This window comes from Drosophila guanche, unplaced genomic scaffold (assembly GCF_900245975.1).
Source record: "Drosophila guanche unplaced genomic scaffold, DGUA_6, whole genome shotgun sequence".
Classification (NCBI taxonomy): domain Eukaryota; kingdom Metazoa; phylum Arthropoda; class Insecta; order Diptera; family Drosophilidae; genus Drosophila; species Drosophila guanche.
This window is the reverse complement of record NW_022995747.1, coordinates 2,760,342-2,776,197: the sequence shown is the minus strand read 5'-3', so window position 1 is coordinate 2,776,197 and position 15,856 is coordinate 2,760,342. Positions and strand designations below refer to the sequence as shown.

The window sequence follows — 15,856 nt, the reverse complement described above, 5'->3', positions numbered from 1 at the left end:
ATGCGAATGGCTCTATAAAATGAAGGCAGCGACTTGGATTGTTTGGCGTGTTGTGGGGAGTGCTCGCGCAGCATGTCGTATGCGTAATTTAACAAATGAAGTGCAATTCGAGGCGCCTCTCGTGTCTCGCAGCGAAAACGTGTGAAAAAGAAACTTTGTGCTGCGCTTCCAATTGTGCTTCAGCCTCTGCTCTTTATGTCTGCCTCGTATCGTTAAAGTTTAGCTAATGAAATCGTAAAAGTCGGCAGCATTGAGCCAGAAACAATCAAGACGAGACGCCGCCCGGATGAAGGACGACCTGTGCATGGATGGACAGATTATGCATTGAATTCCAATGAGCTTTTGCACTCTCACACGGATTTGCATTTGTTGAAATTGTGTTGCAGCGGGAGTCAGGCGGAGTCGCAGATGAAGTTTGAATTTGAAATATTTGTATTTCACAGCACCCAGTGGCAGTTGGTGGGTGTGTGGCGCAGAAGAGAAATCTACCAAATTGGAACTGGGTTTATAATGCCAATCTTTGGCTGTAATCTTTGGGGCAAATCTAGCGCTGGGATTGCGGTCACTGAGGCGTTCGTGCGCCTCTCCAAATGCTGCATGGATGTTGTACATCATTTCAGTGACATCAAAAGAGAGCTATCCCGATATTTGTTTTGCGCACTTCCTGGAGCCCAGCTGCACGAGTCGAAGCCTTTTGCATTTGCATATCTGTCGAAATAAGCCATCAAAGCGTCTGCCGTTCGTTGCTCCATGTGGGCTGGCTCTTGGAACGATGCTTGGACTCGGAGTCGGAGTCGGAGAGCTAGAGTCTCGAATACTTTGGCGCGTTGGCAACTGTGGAAGAAGATAATGCAAATGGTCATTAGGCGCTGAGTTGGATTTGCAACTTTATTGGCCGGCTTATGTAATCGGCGTCTCTGTCTTCAGTGTCTTCTGTGGCTAGAAGAAACCACAATTATTTAAATTGCGCTGTCGAAGACTTAAAGATGCGTGGCCAGTGCCTGGGATTCCTTTTACTTTTGCGGCACACACCACCAAAGAAGACTCTTTCGGGGCCATCTCTGGCGTATCTCTGCGTATCTGTGCATCTTCCCCATTGTTGCGTGTTGCCTTGGCTTCACCCGACTCAAGTGGTCAGTGCATTCGCCATAATCATTCTGTCTCTGATGCGGTGGCTGTTTGGGGCACTCCTTGAACTCCTTGAGGCTTCTGCTTTGTTTTGGATTCCTTTGTTGAAATCATTTCGAGGGCCTTGCACTTGAGTTCCCGCTCTAAATTGCTATTAAATTTCGAATCTGCTTCAGCCCCTGCCCCTGATCTGGAGATCTCCAACAACTTTTGGCACAAATGTAATTGAAGTTGACAGCAGAGCAAAAAGTTGTTGTTGCCATAGAGAGGGGGGAACATGGAATCAAATTTTGCGTAAATGGGTTTCAGTTTTCACACTTTTGAGGGTGCAGACCGGAGAGCTGAGGTCACAAGATTGATGGAGCGTGGCAGGGCGGAAAACACACAGAAAGCGAGTGAGGAAAAAAGCCTTGTTAAAATCAATTAAGGGCAGCCTCAGCACCCGCACTGACAGATCGGACCAAAAACCGAAATGAAAAGTGAAAGAACGGCCCGACAAATGACAGCAAAGAGTCGGAGGCAGCGTTGGGTTTTGTTGTGTAAGAGCCGCCGTCAGGATGCAATCGGAATCAAGTTATGAGAGATGAGAGACTGCATCGGCATTCGCTTCGATTGAAAGTGCAGCCGAGCGGCGCGATAATCAAGCCGATTTATGGCAACGCAGCAAAACGCGTGGCAAAATGCACCAAAAAGGATGCACTCCGAACAGGGTCTCCCCCCCCTCTTCGTCGATTAGGTAAGCGGCCGGGCGAAGCGTAAATTGAGCCAGAGATAAACGAGCAGTGGCCGGACTTCAAACAGATTGAGATTCCCATCGAAACGCTGGCAAGGCGAACTTTACTTTCGCTTTTTGCGGTTTCGCCTGCCGAAGACGTTTTTTGTGCCTGTTTTATTTCTGTTCATGATTCACTTTGCAGTGGCTCAAAATTAATGCCATTCCGACTGGCAGCTGCATTACTCATTTGGACTGGAAAAGGGTGACAGCTGCACTCGGAGCTTCCATATCTACGCTCCTTGGAGGGTGTCCAGATCTAGCTTTCAGTTGAATATCCATCAGTATTGTCTTCACTTTGCACCAGTTGCCAGAGCAGCCCCAGCTCAATCCCCAATTGTTTGATTTGGCTCTGCTGTGTGTGCAAATCTTCATGCAAATGTTGCTGCTGTTTGCCGTATGGGGTCCGGTCTGGTGTTGTCATCGTTTCAGTTGTTAAAGCACTCCGAAACCGCTTCAATTGACAGCGCAAATATTAATGAGCGAACGTGTCCGAGATGTTGACGATGCCCGTCGGGGCGGCCACGATTTGGTATGCAATGTGGTGATAATTGTCCCTTAACCGAAATGACTTCATCGAAAATGCGGAAGACATGATCAATGGGAAGAGATGCACACACAGAGTGCGAAAGAAAGATAAAGATTGCATCACTGTTAAAGGAAAGAGAAAGAAATTTGTGCGTTGCGTATTCTGTGGCAAGGCCACCGAATCATAAAACACCAAATTGCAGGCAATTGAAAACACCTCCAAAGCGATAAGTCCCCAAGGCACTTTGCCACTTTGCCAGCTGGCAGCTCACGCACAGCTGTCCGCTGTCCGCTGTCCGTTGTCCGTTGTCCGTTGATGAGGGACGCACGCCAACGGATGCGCGGCGTGATAAATGTATAAATATTTTGCAAGTTTCTTTCGAGTTGTAGATACATCTACTGAGTGCGCCGCCCCATCACACATCATCATCAACATTGACTGAACGGACAGAGGCTGAGTGGCAGACAGACGGCCAGACGGCCAGACGGCCAGACACACACGCACTTGACACGCGGCTGGCTCGATTAGGGGCTTATGAAAATTGCACGAGGCACGCGGAAAAGGTCACTGGTGGAACTGGTTTCGATCCGCCTAGCTGCCACAGATTCGCGGATTTTCCCGTAGCTGCCACCACGAATCGAAACGAAACCGCAAGCGCTCGCATTAACGAGCTGGCCATTTGTAACCTTGCAGACCTTGCCACAGTTGCAGGCTTGTAAATTTGCAAAGCCACCGCACAGTTCCCCCCCACAGTGCACAGTCTGGTTTTGGCTTGGTCTGGCCAAGGCGAAGGAACCCGCTCAACATTTAACCTTTCGAATGGGGAAACGTGTCAGGAAGTGGCTCTGGCATAACACCAGACCCAAGGCGAGCCTCATTCAAAACACACACAAAATCCAAAGTGCATTCACAAGATACAAGATAAAAGACTAATCGCACAGTTGTGTGAGTTGCATGCAGCCACGACTTTGCCCCGCAGCCAGAAATTGATCAGCAAAGTTATTGCCTCGTCATGGAACCTACTACCAAGAGCATCTAAAAGAGAGTTTCATCAATATTTACAATTGGCTTTGGTGTTTATTGGTTTGGAATGACATCGGAAATGAACTTTAATTGGATTACTCTTGCAGCTGCGATGCCCATAAATATCATTGGTAAAGTAAGCGGTTTAGTCATTCAATTACATTTAATCTTTGAATATCGTTTAACTATGATTAATTGACTATAGTTTTAGTGCTTAAGCGAGTTGTTCTTTAAGTTATAGTCTGGGAAGATCTTCAATTTACTCATGATGAAAGTTTTACCATCGCTTCTGCAATTGTTCTATGGGAGGTCTTCAGACTTGCATAGCTGGTTCTTCAAGTTCTTGCCACAATCTGCGCAATTTCTGGCAATTTGTTGGCGTTGGCCCGAGTCTCTCTCCGCTGCCCCTTTTGGCCACACTTTTTCGATTGTGTTCGCTGGGGAAAAGCTATTAGGCAGTTTCATTTTCCACGCTGGCTGAATGGAAAGGAAAGGGAATGGGAAATGTCAAGATGGGTAAGTGGAAGCCCAAAATGCATGTCCAATGCGGCAGGTCTCCCTGGTCTGACATTAGCATTAGGATTATGTTTGGATTTCGGTCACACATGCACTGCATGCCGCATGTTGCGGCTTATGCAATGTCGTCACGCAGCTATGCTAAATGGTCACATTGTCGAGGCAGTTAGGCGCCGCCCTCTAAGTGCCAACCAAACGCAGCACCCAAATGGTCAGACGTGCAGCAGCAGCTGGAGCATTGTATCTGCATCTGTTTCTTCAGCTTTTGATTAAGCTGAGCCAAAGGCGGAGCAGAGCGACTAAAGTCTATCTGCAGCTCCTGGATGCATCTGCATGGACCACTGTGTCCTCTGTGTGTGTGCACATGCAGAATCGTTGTTTATCTTTTCGGTCAAAAAAAAGGAGAGAAAGTGCTCCTCTTTCACCACTTTCTGCCCCCACAGCTCGGGGGCAGTGGGGTGCGGGTTGTGTTGCTGGAGAAATGGCCAAAAATAAATTTTCCCAGCCAATTTTTTTGTTCGTTATTTTTCTTTTCGTTTCTTTTCGTTTCTTTGATGGTCTTGTGTTAACATCTTTCATTACACAGCGAAAGCAATCCCTTTTCGGACCTTCAGTTGTGGTTTCAATTTACAAACTGTGGAATTTTTGGGTAAGGGGCACAGAAAACTTGAAGTTGACTTAAGCTTAAAGTGGGATTTTAGTTAGTTTATCTATTTAATTCAACAATTACAATAATGCGCTAGTTCTATTGACTCTTGCTGGCAGCCTGGGGGACTCCGCCCGTTGGCAGCACGCGACATTTCCGTAAACGGCAGACAATGGGACAATAGTAGCAAAAGTCGCACACAGCAGACGACACCTTAATAGCACCATAAAACGTGGCAACAATACCCACAAAAGGCACACAAAGACAAGGGGAAGGGAAGGGATAAAGCTGGAAAAGGTCAGGTCGATGATGGCTCCACATTATGCCCGTCATGAGAGCCCCTGGCCCCACACGTTTGGGAATGCTAGATGGTTGTCTGCGGGTGTTCTGGGGTTTGGAGGGAGGTATAATATTTGAAAACGGCAAGCCAGGCTCAGCCGTGGCACATAACGAGAGACTCTGCACTTGGCGCTGGCCACTAATTCACTTCACAGTTTGTAGTTCGGAGTCCACAAGCCAGAGATGCCCCAGCCCACTAAGGCTGCAAATCATTTTGGGCAAGGCTTCGGGGATTGAAGTTGTGCTCGGCACTCTGTGTGGGATGTGAAGTTGCTGGCAGAAAAGAAACAAAACTGGCACACACTCCCATAGGGACACAGATAAGGATTGGGTTGTTCGTTGGTTGCCACTTGGCTATTACGACACTTGTGGCAAGTGTAAGATTTATGCCGCAATTACGGCAAGTGTAAACTAATTACGGGTTTAAAGTGCCAGCCAGCCGGCAAAGGGGAGAGCGAGAGATAATGCCTCGAAGCCAGACAACAAAACAAAGCCAAAGTTGACTTCAGTTCGGCTTCCACTGAGGCACACCAACCTCAAGCCATCAATTGGCTCAGTGGCTATTACAGATTGGCTTATCAATTTGAATTATTTCTGTGTCGAAAGTACTTTTGAGGGCTTCATACTGTCGTGACTGCCATTTCTCGGGTCCAGCCAGTCCACTGGCTACCTGTTGGCCTTCTGCATGCTGTGCCCCGCCGTCTGCTGCCCGATGCTATCATCCAGGAGAAAAAGCGGCGGGGTGTGCGCTTTCAGACAAATAAATGCCCAGCAGCAGCAACAGCAGCAGCAGCAGCAGTCTTTGTCCGCCTCATGGTGTTGTTCACATTTTAATTACAAGTGGCAAAGCTGTGCCCAAAAAGGGGGGCAAGTGCGGTGCCAAGTGGCATTTCGGCTGCCAACATGAAGATCTCCGTGATGCCACGACAAAGCCCGGGGGATAATGTTTCTGGCTCTTGGGTGGAGCTGTTTTAATGCTAATCCATTTCGACTTGCCTGTGTTACAGCACCTGATGCTGTACGAGTCTTTGTTGCAAGTTAATTTGATTTGACGACTGCATAAAGTGCACAAGAAACAATCAAAATTGAGGATAGATCAAAGATTGAACCACAACTTTGAGCCAGTAAATGCATTTAGCTTGTTAGCTGTCTGCCTGGTCTCCATGGCGTCTGCCTGGCGTATACGCAATGTGACATTTGCCACTGATGCGTTCTGGCCAGTGCACAACATGTAAATGGACTTCATTAGACTGGTGGATAGACTGGTTCGCTGCATTGATGTGCTCACTGACCCCGAGTGGAGGCGAACGCCTCTACACCCCTTCCAATTATGCGTGCCCCATGCTGACATCATGCGCGGGGCATCATCTTCATTAGGAGGCGGCTGATCGGTTTTAGTGCGGCGCTGACACGGTTAGCTGGCACGTCGAACTACCTTTCACTTTTGTAGAATAAACTTGTTCGAACTGCACAGCAAAGCAAGCAAAAAGCAGCAGCAACAACACTGCTGAGGAGGCTGCAGAGGGGCAGACAAGATGTTTCTTTATGCAACACAAGAGGCAACAAAGCAACCGTCGCTGCAACAGATGTAACAACAAATGCTCCGACAGCTGTCGGCCAAACAGCAGCTACCGATGCCACACCGGCACACCCCTCAGCCTCTGCACTACCCTCGATGACAGTGATGCACCTCGAGAGGAGAGGGAAGCCGGCAGCATCTCAGACAGTCTTGGAGATTGGTATTCTCCTTGCAAGAACCGCACTGAATTTTATTTACACGTGAACGTGGCAGAGTTCCTTGAGCCTGGGACCCATTAGACTTTCTGTTTAATTTACGAACATTAATTGGGTAATTTATGGCAGGCAAAACTCCTGCTACGTTGTGCCACAATAAACACGGCATTTAGTCTTATTGATTTAAGCAGAAATTACAAGAAACCGAGTGGAAGACACAACCGAAATGAATGGGTCCGGACGGATACATTTTATGGTCGGAGGGCAAACAGAGTTTCGGCTGCAGCGCGGCCCATAAAATCGAATGTAAATGTTAATGTCTTTCTACGTGTTTGCTCAATAATTGATGGACACCAAAGGCAGAGCCACCAGTGAGCAGAAGTGAGCAGACATTATGCAATAAGCTCATTAGGAAATGATTGCACCACAAAACACGCTTCGAATTTGCTGGAATGAATAATGAAGACGAAGGCAAGTCAATACTTGGACATAGATCATCGCAACTTTGCATGGGGAAAGTGCTTAGAATTGTAAAGGAAATTCTAGGAGAAAGTTAAGGCTTGATAGGGTAGTCTTTCCTGCATCTTGGGGCAGATAAAAGTATCAATTAAATGTCGTTTAATTGCCCTAAAAGGTATACTCCAGCGATGCTGCCAGTGCAATGGTTCCATGTTCCATGCATTTCTAATGCATTTTGCAAGCAACAATTTAATTTCCAATTGCAATACAATTTTCCAGCTTATTTGCATTTTCAATTCCCCACATAATCAATGGAAAAAGTGCATCTATCAATACTTAATCGAGCTACCAGAGAGAGAAATGGAGAGAGCTTGGTCCCAGCAGACTGCTAGCAATATTTCAGCCTGAATTTAGCAACAGTTTCTGGAGAATCATTTGGAAATTTGTTGGCCAAACTCCACGCTGCAATTGCAGTTGACGGACTGCAGGGTAGAGGTAGAGGCAGAGGCTAACAAATTGTAGGAAAATAAATCAATGGCATGGAAAGGGCCTACAAGTATCTTGGAGAAAAAGTCTTGGGGCAGAACCGGAATTGCAGAGGGAGAGAGGGGGGGGATGCAAACTGCGAGATAAACAAACGGCAGAAGTGGGGGGTGGGCAGGCGACTAATTGCAGCCTGTTGCTGAAGTTGTTGCTGCTGTGGCAGCTGCTGCAGCTGCTGCATCGGTGAGTTTTATCTTTTAATTTGCCACAAAACGCACAAAGTGCAACCCAGTGTGTGGGTGCATCTTTCCGTGTGTGTGTGAGTTGCAAGGCAGATCCACTGCCCAGGGGCCTGGGAATCCTCTCACTTTTTTTCACATGCACCGCCCATTGTGCCGGTATGGGTGCTGCCAGTGCCTCTGCCGTTGCCGTTGCCGTTGCTGATGATGAAGATCCCAGCTGCCTGCCTCATTGGGTGCCTGATGCTGCTTGCTGGATATGACACAGATTACGTAACACGAAATTAACATTTTAACACAATTCAACAGAAAGAGAAGACTGCGACGCCGACGACGACGACGCTGCGCTGCGCTGCGTTGCAATGTCTGCAGCCGGAGAAATAAAAATGGATGAAAATAAAACGGCAAATGGGAACCAGTTGCGGGACTGCGGGGACTGCGGCACTGTGCGGACTGTGCGGAGTGTCCGCCTCTCTTGTGGACCTGCCCATGTCTGGCGATGGGTCATCAGTCTTTGGTTCGTGGCATGGTCAGCGAGCATTGGGACGGGCTGGGCCATCCACAGGGGGGCTTAGTTATCAGGATGATGACGATGATGCTGCTGCTGCTGCTGCTGCTGATGATGGCCAATACATGAACACTTTCGGGCCATAAGTTACGCCTCTTGCAGTCAATTATGCAATTAACGTTTTACATTCAAACAAGAAGCAAATCGCGTTAACGGCATCCATCGGCATACCCTCAGTGAGCCAAATGAGGCAAAGTTTCCTACAGGCCAACACGTTGACAAAGCAGATGCAGTCGCCAGCTGCCTGGCCAAGCAATGAATGGAGATATGCAGAAAACACAACAAAAACTACTGATACTCAATCCAAAAGTTGCAATCGCCAGCGGCTCTGACAACTGTGAAGTGTCATCGCCCCAGGTCGGCAATAGACTTGCCCTCTCTTTCCCCACCACTTTATACTCATATTGGTGGGTGGGGGGTACAGTGGGGTGTGGTGTGTGCGTTTCCCAGCAATTAGATGGACTGTGATTTGCAACACGTGCAAACGAATTTAGGAAACACTTGACAAATATTGACAAAAGTGCCACACAAAACAGAATACGAAAAGGGAATGCAATTGATGAATGCACGTTTTTTGCAATGATAAATGGAAATTCATTTACGGGCAAACGTTTTGCTGCATAAAGGGAAATGTTATGTGCAAAGAAAAATTAAGATTGATGTCTCACTTTTGTGCTTTATTGCACTGTGCTTTGATGATTGAATGAGTGAATTTAGTTGCCCAGTTTGATGGAATAATCTTGCTGCCATGACAACTGAAGTTAGCTTAAGGAATTTCGGTAATTTTTCCTCTCACTTCTAAACTCGTATATCCATCCTCCTCCTGCCTAGCCAATCCACTCATCATGGTTGCGCTTCAGCCAACAATTAATTGGCAGATTACCAAATAATCTTGTAATTTTCAATTGATATTTAACGAGACGACAAAACGACCATTACGACCACGAGGAAGCTCGAACAGTGCAGCGCAAAAATGAGTATTGTCTCTCCCCTAGGGGAGAGCAAGAGAGCACAGCTCCCCCCCTTGCGAAGAGCACTTGTACCGTAATTTGCTAATAATTTCAGCTGGCGATTGGCAGAAATCATGAAGCAACTATAAAGGAGGGCCCGTCGGCTTTTTTGAGGGAAACGTAACAATGCGGTCAATAAGTGCAAGTGAAACGACAATGGAGTGTGCGCCTGAAGCACTGAGCTCAGGGGGAAATGACTCGAATGAACGCTGCCGACGACGGGCCCTCCTTATAGTTGCTCCATGGGCAAAAATAATGTTTGAAAGACACACACGAGGAGGAAACTGTCAACGGCTGCATCAGGGGGAAGGGAGCTGCCGCTTGATAGGCGGGTCGAAGGGAGTTCGGCCGTCTGGCCATGAGCAAATGGGAAATCCAAGTCAGCTAAAATTGTTGCCGGGTTAAGTAACCGAATAACTGTTTGGAGCTGCTACTCGTACTCGTACTTTTTAGGCAACTGCATCGAAGGATGGTCAACCATCACAGGAGGGCGATGAATCGAAAAAATCCAACACAAAATAAATGCTGAAAAGTGAATGGCAGATGAAGCTGCATTCAGTCGTCGCCCGAGGCTCAAATTGGGTAACATTGCACCACGGCAGTGGGCGAAACTGTCAGCCGCTGCAAGATGACGGAGTTCCTGGCTGCTGTCTGCCATCCGTCGGAGTTTTGTCTCTCTCATTTGCGGCCCTGTCTTTGTTCTCCCTCAAATATGGCGATTATAATTACTGCCAGCTGACGGGATATCCACAAGTCGAACATACATGTCGAAGCGGGCGCTTTGATTGCCAACCAAAGAGAGAGGATCGTCGTTCAGGAAAGGTCGTCAGCGACAGCATACAAATTTTAACTCTCTCAGCTGAGCAGCTTTCTTTGCCGTCGTCGTCTGGCAGTGGAATCTCAGCTGCACAATTGGCCACAGGCCGAAGGGGGCTCGTTTGACAACTGGTTACGTGGTCGCCAGTCCACCCGCACCAGCACCAGCACCCGAACCGACCCGCACTCGCACTCATAGTTGCAACTTGCAAGTTGCCAATGATTTCCTGGAAGACCACAAAATGCTGGATGCCATCTTCAGACGCAGCCAAAGTTGAAGACGATGTCGAAGTGGCTGTCTTAGTCGCAGCCTCAGCCTAGGCCTCCAGCTGGCAAGTGGCGGCAACCACGAGCTGTACCGCATAAATCTTTACTCATTTATTTGGTCGAAGCTCTGCCAGTTGCTGCGCATGCGCAGTGTGATTATGTGAGCATTACATGCCATTTGGCACGCTGCCACAGCCAAAGCCAAAGCCTCAGCCTCAGCCTCAGCCCCAGCCCAAACCCAAAAACCAAACCCAAAATCCATGCACAAAACTCGTGGAGGAGCAGGAAGCCAGCCTTGCCACGCTTGCTCCTCATTGACCCCAGAAATGGAAGAATTAAAATGCAAAATCAATTTGAAGATTGCTGCTTCGACAGCTGTCGTCGCGTCGTGTGGCACGGCTCGAATGGATGCCGCGCCAGTGGCAAGGTGCTGCTGTTGGGGTTAAACTTTAAAGTAAACAAAAAATGCTTAAAGAAGATGCCTCGAATCGATTGAGACTCTTTGTTACAACTTATGCAACGATTGGATGAGCCCCAGAGAGAGAGAGAGAAAAAGAAATTCAAAATAAAGTTGTAAAATCTGAAATCATAATCAAAAAACTTTATTCAATTTTTTCCAGCAGATTAATTCCTTTGAAATGCACGAAGCAACTTTAAAACTCATCCTTTTCTGCAGATTCAAACACCTAGAATTCCTTTTGAGTTTCCTCTTGGATTTGCAATTCAATCAGGAATCATCAGAATGTCCGAACAATGCCCAGTTGCATGCGGCAACACGTTCCACAGCAACACACGGCAAATGGGGAAAACATTTTAGCATATTAAAGGACCCCCTTAAAAGCCAGCACAATAAAGGGAGGAATAGCAAGCAATTGTCTTGTACTTGGGCCAGGCATGCCCAGCCCCAGACGCTCCCAAATGGACAGCCCAAAGGACGCACCAACCATATGCTGGTTCTTGTGCCATTTTATATAATCCCAGCGTCCTAGGGGAACCCACAGGGACTAATGGCTGGGAGCTACCTTTTTGGAGTAAATTAGTTTTTGCGGTTGGCAGATGATTGACTTACCTTACGCTTGGAGCGCGCCATGCGCTGGTCCCGCGAGTTCTCCGCCTCGCCGGGCGGTCGCTTGCCCCACACGGCGATGGCGATGCGCGTGTACGTGAAAATGAGCACCAGCAGCGGCACAACGAACTGCAGCGTGAACAGGGACAGTGTGTAGTAGTACTCATGATCGCTGGATGGCCACATCTCGCGGCAGATGAATCTGAGGTTGGTCCAACGAGAATTCCACCAGGAGAGGCCATAGAACGGAGAGACAAAAGCCAAAAGCATTAGTGTGGGTTGCATGTAGGAATCTGCTGGCTGGCTCTCAACATTCAACTGCCACACAAAGGATGCAGGGACACACGGACACACCCGCATTCATGGCTGAGTGGGCCATTTCAGTTTTATGCTAAGCAATAGCCGAAAAAACATTTGCCCTTCGTTGGAGCTTAACGTGAAGCAACTGCTAAATTTGTTGCAGCGTTTTTATCATACGAAGCTGCAGGGCTGCACTTGAGGGTCCTGCTGCCGGACAATGTGAACAGGTCGAGCACAAGCCCGTCATCGCCGTCGTCCTGTTGTCGCAATTAGACATGACTTTTAGCTGCCATGCAGCCTGCAGATGAGTTTCCTATTTGCATTTACATTATACTTGATCCCAGCTGCCACCATCCAGCTCCTTTCTCTTTGCGAAATTTGTGTGGAGGCGCAGAAGAAGGAGGAAAATGCTTGTAATATTTTTTATTTGCACGCCACTCAAGAGTGAGTGTTTCGAGCAGCTCAAGCGGCAGCAGGAGTTTCTCTTAAAGTTGAAGTCCTTCAAGTATAATGCCCCAAACATCCATTTACGCACGAAGTCATTTCTTTAATGCTACATTTGGCACACACCACACACACACACATGGACAGGAGATGGATGTGCCAAACACAAACACTGGAGAGAGGATGCTGCCTGCCTGCCTGCCCGCTCATTGTTGGTACTTACTTCTCGCATTTCTCGTGCCACACCGATGAGGGTATGACGAGGCGGGAGACAACGGGTATGGGAAATGCGGTGGCAAGTGCAATAAACCAAACGCCGCCAATGATAAATTTAGCATAACTGAAACGAGACACAGACAGAGAAAAACAACATTTTATAAGTGGCTCATAAGTACATTTGATTCGCTCTCTTAAATATTTAAAAACATTTTATGCACACCCAAGCCCCCCGTGCCGCGCTGTCAAATGCCTTTCGTAAATTCTTAAACAGTTTGAAAATTCCCCGGCGCACGTGACGTATGAGCGATGCCGGTGCTGTCTGTCTTTCCGGCAGCTTATCCGCCGCAGTAAGCGTGATAAGCGAGCATTTACGCTGCGGTAGGGTTGTGGCTGCGACGCCGTTGCGTGTGCGTTTACTATATTACAGTCACGTTGAATAATTATCAACCGTATTTACTTTATGAGCCCCGCAAACATTTGCACAACAGGACACTCAACCCCCGCACAGGCACACAGGCACTGGGACTGACGTAGGCCGTGTTGAACCTCCATTAAAAGTCGCCCGGGCGTGAAATACTCACGCCAGAGCTCTTCAGCACTCCGCTGGAGATGGGATGGCAGTGAGAGTGACACCGTCTGATGGTCGAGTGTGAGTGGCAATGGCAATGCCAATGGCAATGCCAATGCCGTATCGTATCCAGTTACCAAGCAAATTGACGTCGGGCAACTCCAGCTTGGGTGTCTTTTGGTTTTTACGCAGCGTCAGGGTCTTGGATTACTATTTAAACCAATTAACACGAGCCGGCGAGCCATTGACGCCGCCACCCTGGAGACCGGCGATTCGGTCAAGTAGACAAAATGCAAATAGCCAAGTGGCCACCACACTTAACGGTGTGCGGGCACGCCAATAAGACGGCAAGACTTGCCTCCACTTGGCTTAAATAGTTGAAGCAAAGTACGAATGAATATAAACTGTAACTAATATGGTCTTAAAATGCAATGTACTTAAGGAAATGTACTCGAATTTGACATTTGATTACGAGCATACCCAAAAATAAACATTCATTTCCCACCAAAAAACGAGGCACTACAAAAGAAAAGTTTTCAATTAATTTAACTGGCAATCAAAGGCGTCTCGTAAATTGTTTACAGCCTGATTTATGCGCTGATACCCAAGCCAAGGCAATAACGATCGTAGTTTGGCATTTAACAGCTTTCCATGTGGGCGTAAATGGGGAAGCCAAAGGAAGGAAAATCATTACTTACCGCTTTGTGATGCGTGGCCTGAGAGGCCACATGATGGCTATGTATCGATCAATGCTGATGGCCACCAGTGTGTAGGCGCTGACGAGCACCGACACCGCCTGCGAGTAGTTGACAAAGTGACAGAGCACAATGCCAAAGGGCCAGTAGTTCAAGATGAACAGCGAGATGAAGGACGAGGGCACACAGAACAGGGACATCAGTATGTCGCCCAGTGCCAGATTCGCTATAAAATAATTCGTAACGGTGCGCATGCGTGGCGTGGACTGAACGATGTAGCAGACGGTGCCATTGCCGATCAGTGCGAAGATGAAGATTGGAATGTACAGCAGGTAGACGGTGCTCTTAAAGTAGTTGCTGGACCACATATCATCCGAGAGGGACTCTGTTTCCTCGCAGCTGAAGTTCATCAGGACCGTGACATTGAGGCGCTCAAAGTCCAGGCCATTGAGCGTGGTCGTTGATGCATAGCTGTAGACCGCCTCCGCATCGCTCACCTCCAGCTCCCCCGAGCCCACAGTGGCATTGTAGAGCAGCGAGGCAGAGTCTGTCAGCGAGAGGGCGGCATCCGGATAGTCATCCTCCTCGTTGCGCAGCAGCGGCTGCTGCGGGGCTATGTAGTAGAGTCGCTCGTCACTGAGCTCACTGCCGGCCGCTGCTCCGCGCTGCCACTGCCACAGCAAGCCATTGTCGAACTCCATTCAAGCGCTTTGTGGGGCACCGCAAACTCTTGAGGCAGCTTCCAGTCGTTGAAAACTTTTGTGTCTCCTTGTGGCTGCTGCTGCTGCTGCTGCTGCTCCTGCGGTTCCTACGGTCTTGTTGTACTCGTCAGCATTCTGGCTCGAAATATTCCACGCTCTTGAAAAGTTTTCCCTCGCCTGCTATCACAGCCAATCTGCAAGCAAAAAGTTTGAGCTGCAATTAGCGGGAATCACAAAAAGTGCTGCACTACATTGCGGCTACTTAATAATTGGCCTAATCTGCTTTGCGCCTAAAAGCATTGCATACTTGCAGGCGGTGGTGGGTATAAGAGTTTTGGGTTTATAATTTGGGGAACTTGTGCATTTTTGTGGCTATTCTTTCGCTCTTTAAGGGAGCCAATAAAAGGACTTACATGAACCAAAGTGTATCCATTCTCACACTCACATTTTGGAGAGAATGAAGAACAATGGAGAACATTTTCTTTGTTTCAAAAGACAATGAAGTAGAGACTCAGGCAGAGCAATGCATTAATAAATGAAGTTTTACTTATTCTAATAGATTATTCCGTATCAATAATTTCCAACAAAGAGTCAGCCTACACCACTCCAACTCTTATTAAGGCAAAGTCAAGTTAATTATATTATTTCTCATAAGATTTCAAGCTGCTCTTTGAAGCCCTGAAAGACAGCCCATTGCAAGCAATTAAAAGTCTACTCGGTAATCGAAAATATTAACAAAACAGCAGGGAGTGTGTGTGCCACTGGGCAATTTAAACTTTTGCCTTTCGATACGTTGACAAAATGGCATCTGGCTTCAGCTCTCATCTCATTTAATTGCATATCATTTGGGTTGAGTTCACTTGGTTTTAATGTCTCCCTGAATGAACTCTGACAACAACTGACAGACTCAGCCAGCCACCCATTACCCATCATCCAGCAGCCAGTTCCAGAGCGGAGTACTGCAAGGGCAGGATAAGGTTATCAAGTGGGTAAATTGCTTATCTCAGCGCAATAATGAGGCCGAGTGCCTGAATATGTTCGTGACTCGTTTGTTGACATTGCTTCACTCTGCCTCTTCCTCGTGCCTTCTGTATTTTTTTCTTATCAATTATCTTGCCACGTTCCTTGGCCCACGCATGTGTGCCAGCGTATCCCGAATCCCATTTGTGCGGATTTGAAAGGTTTGACAGTGGCATCTCAGGCCGTTTCCGGCACGCATTTCAGGAATTTCTGGTTGTATGCAAAACATTTTATCTCAGCTTTCCGATAAGCATGGCAGAAACTTAACAAACAATTTGTTCGAATGAGGAACCATTAGGTGAAGTGTATATTGG

The 15,856-nt window shown here is 47.6% G+C and overlaps 1 protein-coding gene across 2 annotated transcripts in view; it reads right to left on the bottom strand.

Annotated features, from left to right (window-relative positions):
- Positions 1 to 15,856, bottom strand: part of LOC117583708 (RYamide receptor) — a 54,428-nt gene that overhangs the window by 13,777 nt on the left and 24,795 nt on the right. For both annotated transcript variants that reach the window (XM_034272198.1, XM_034272199.1), the window contains exons 2-4: positions 13,825 to 14,716; positions 12,563 to 12,679; positions 11,599 to 11,797 (exon numbers count right to left, since the gene is read on the bottom strand). In XM_034272198.1, the coding sequence (XP_034128089.1) occupies positions 11,599 to 11,797; positions 12,563 to 12,679; positions 13,825 to 14,522 (1,014 nt within the window). In that variant the 5' untranslated portion in view covers positions 14,523 to 14,716. The remainder of the gene's footprint in view (positions 1 to 11,598; positions 11,798 to 12,562; positions 12,680 to 13,824; positions 14,717 to 15,856) is intronic.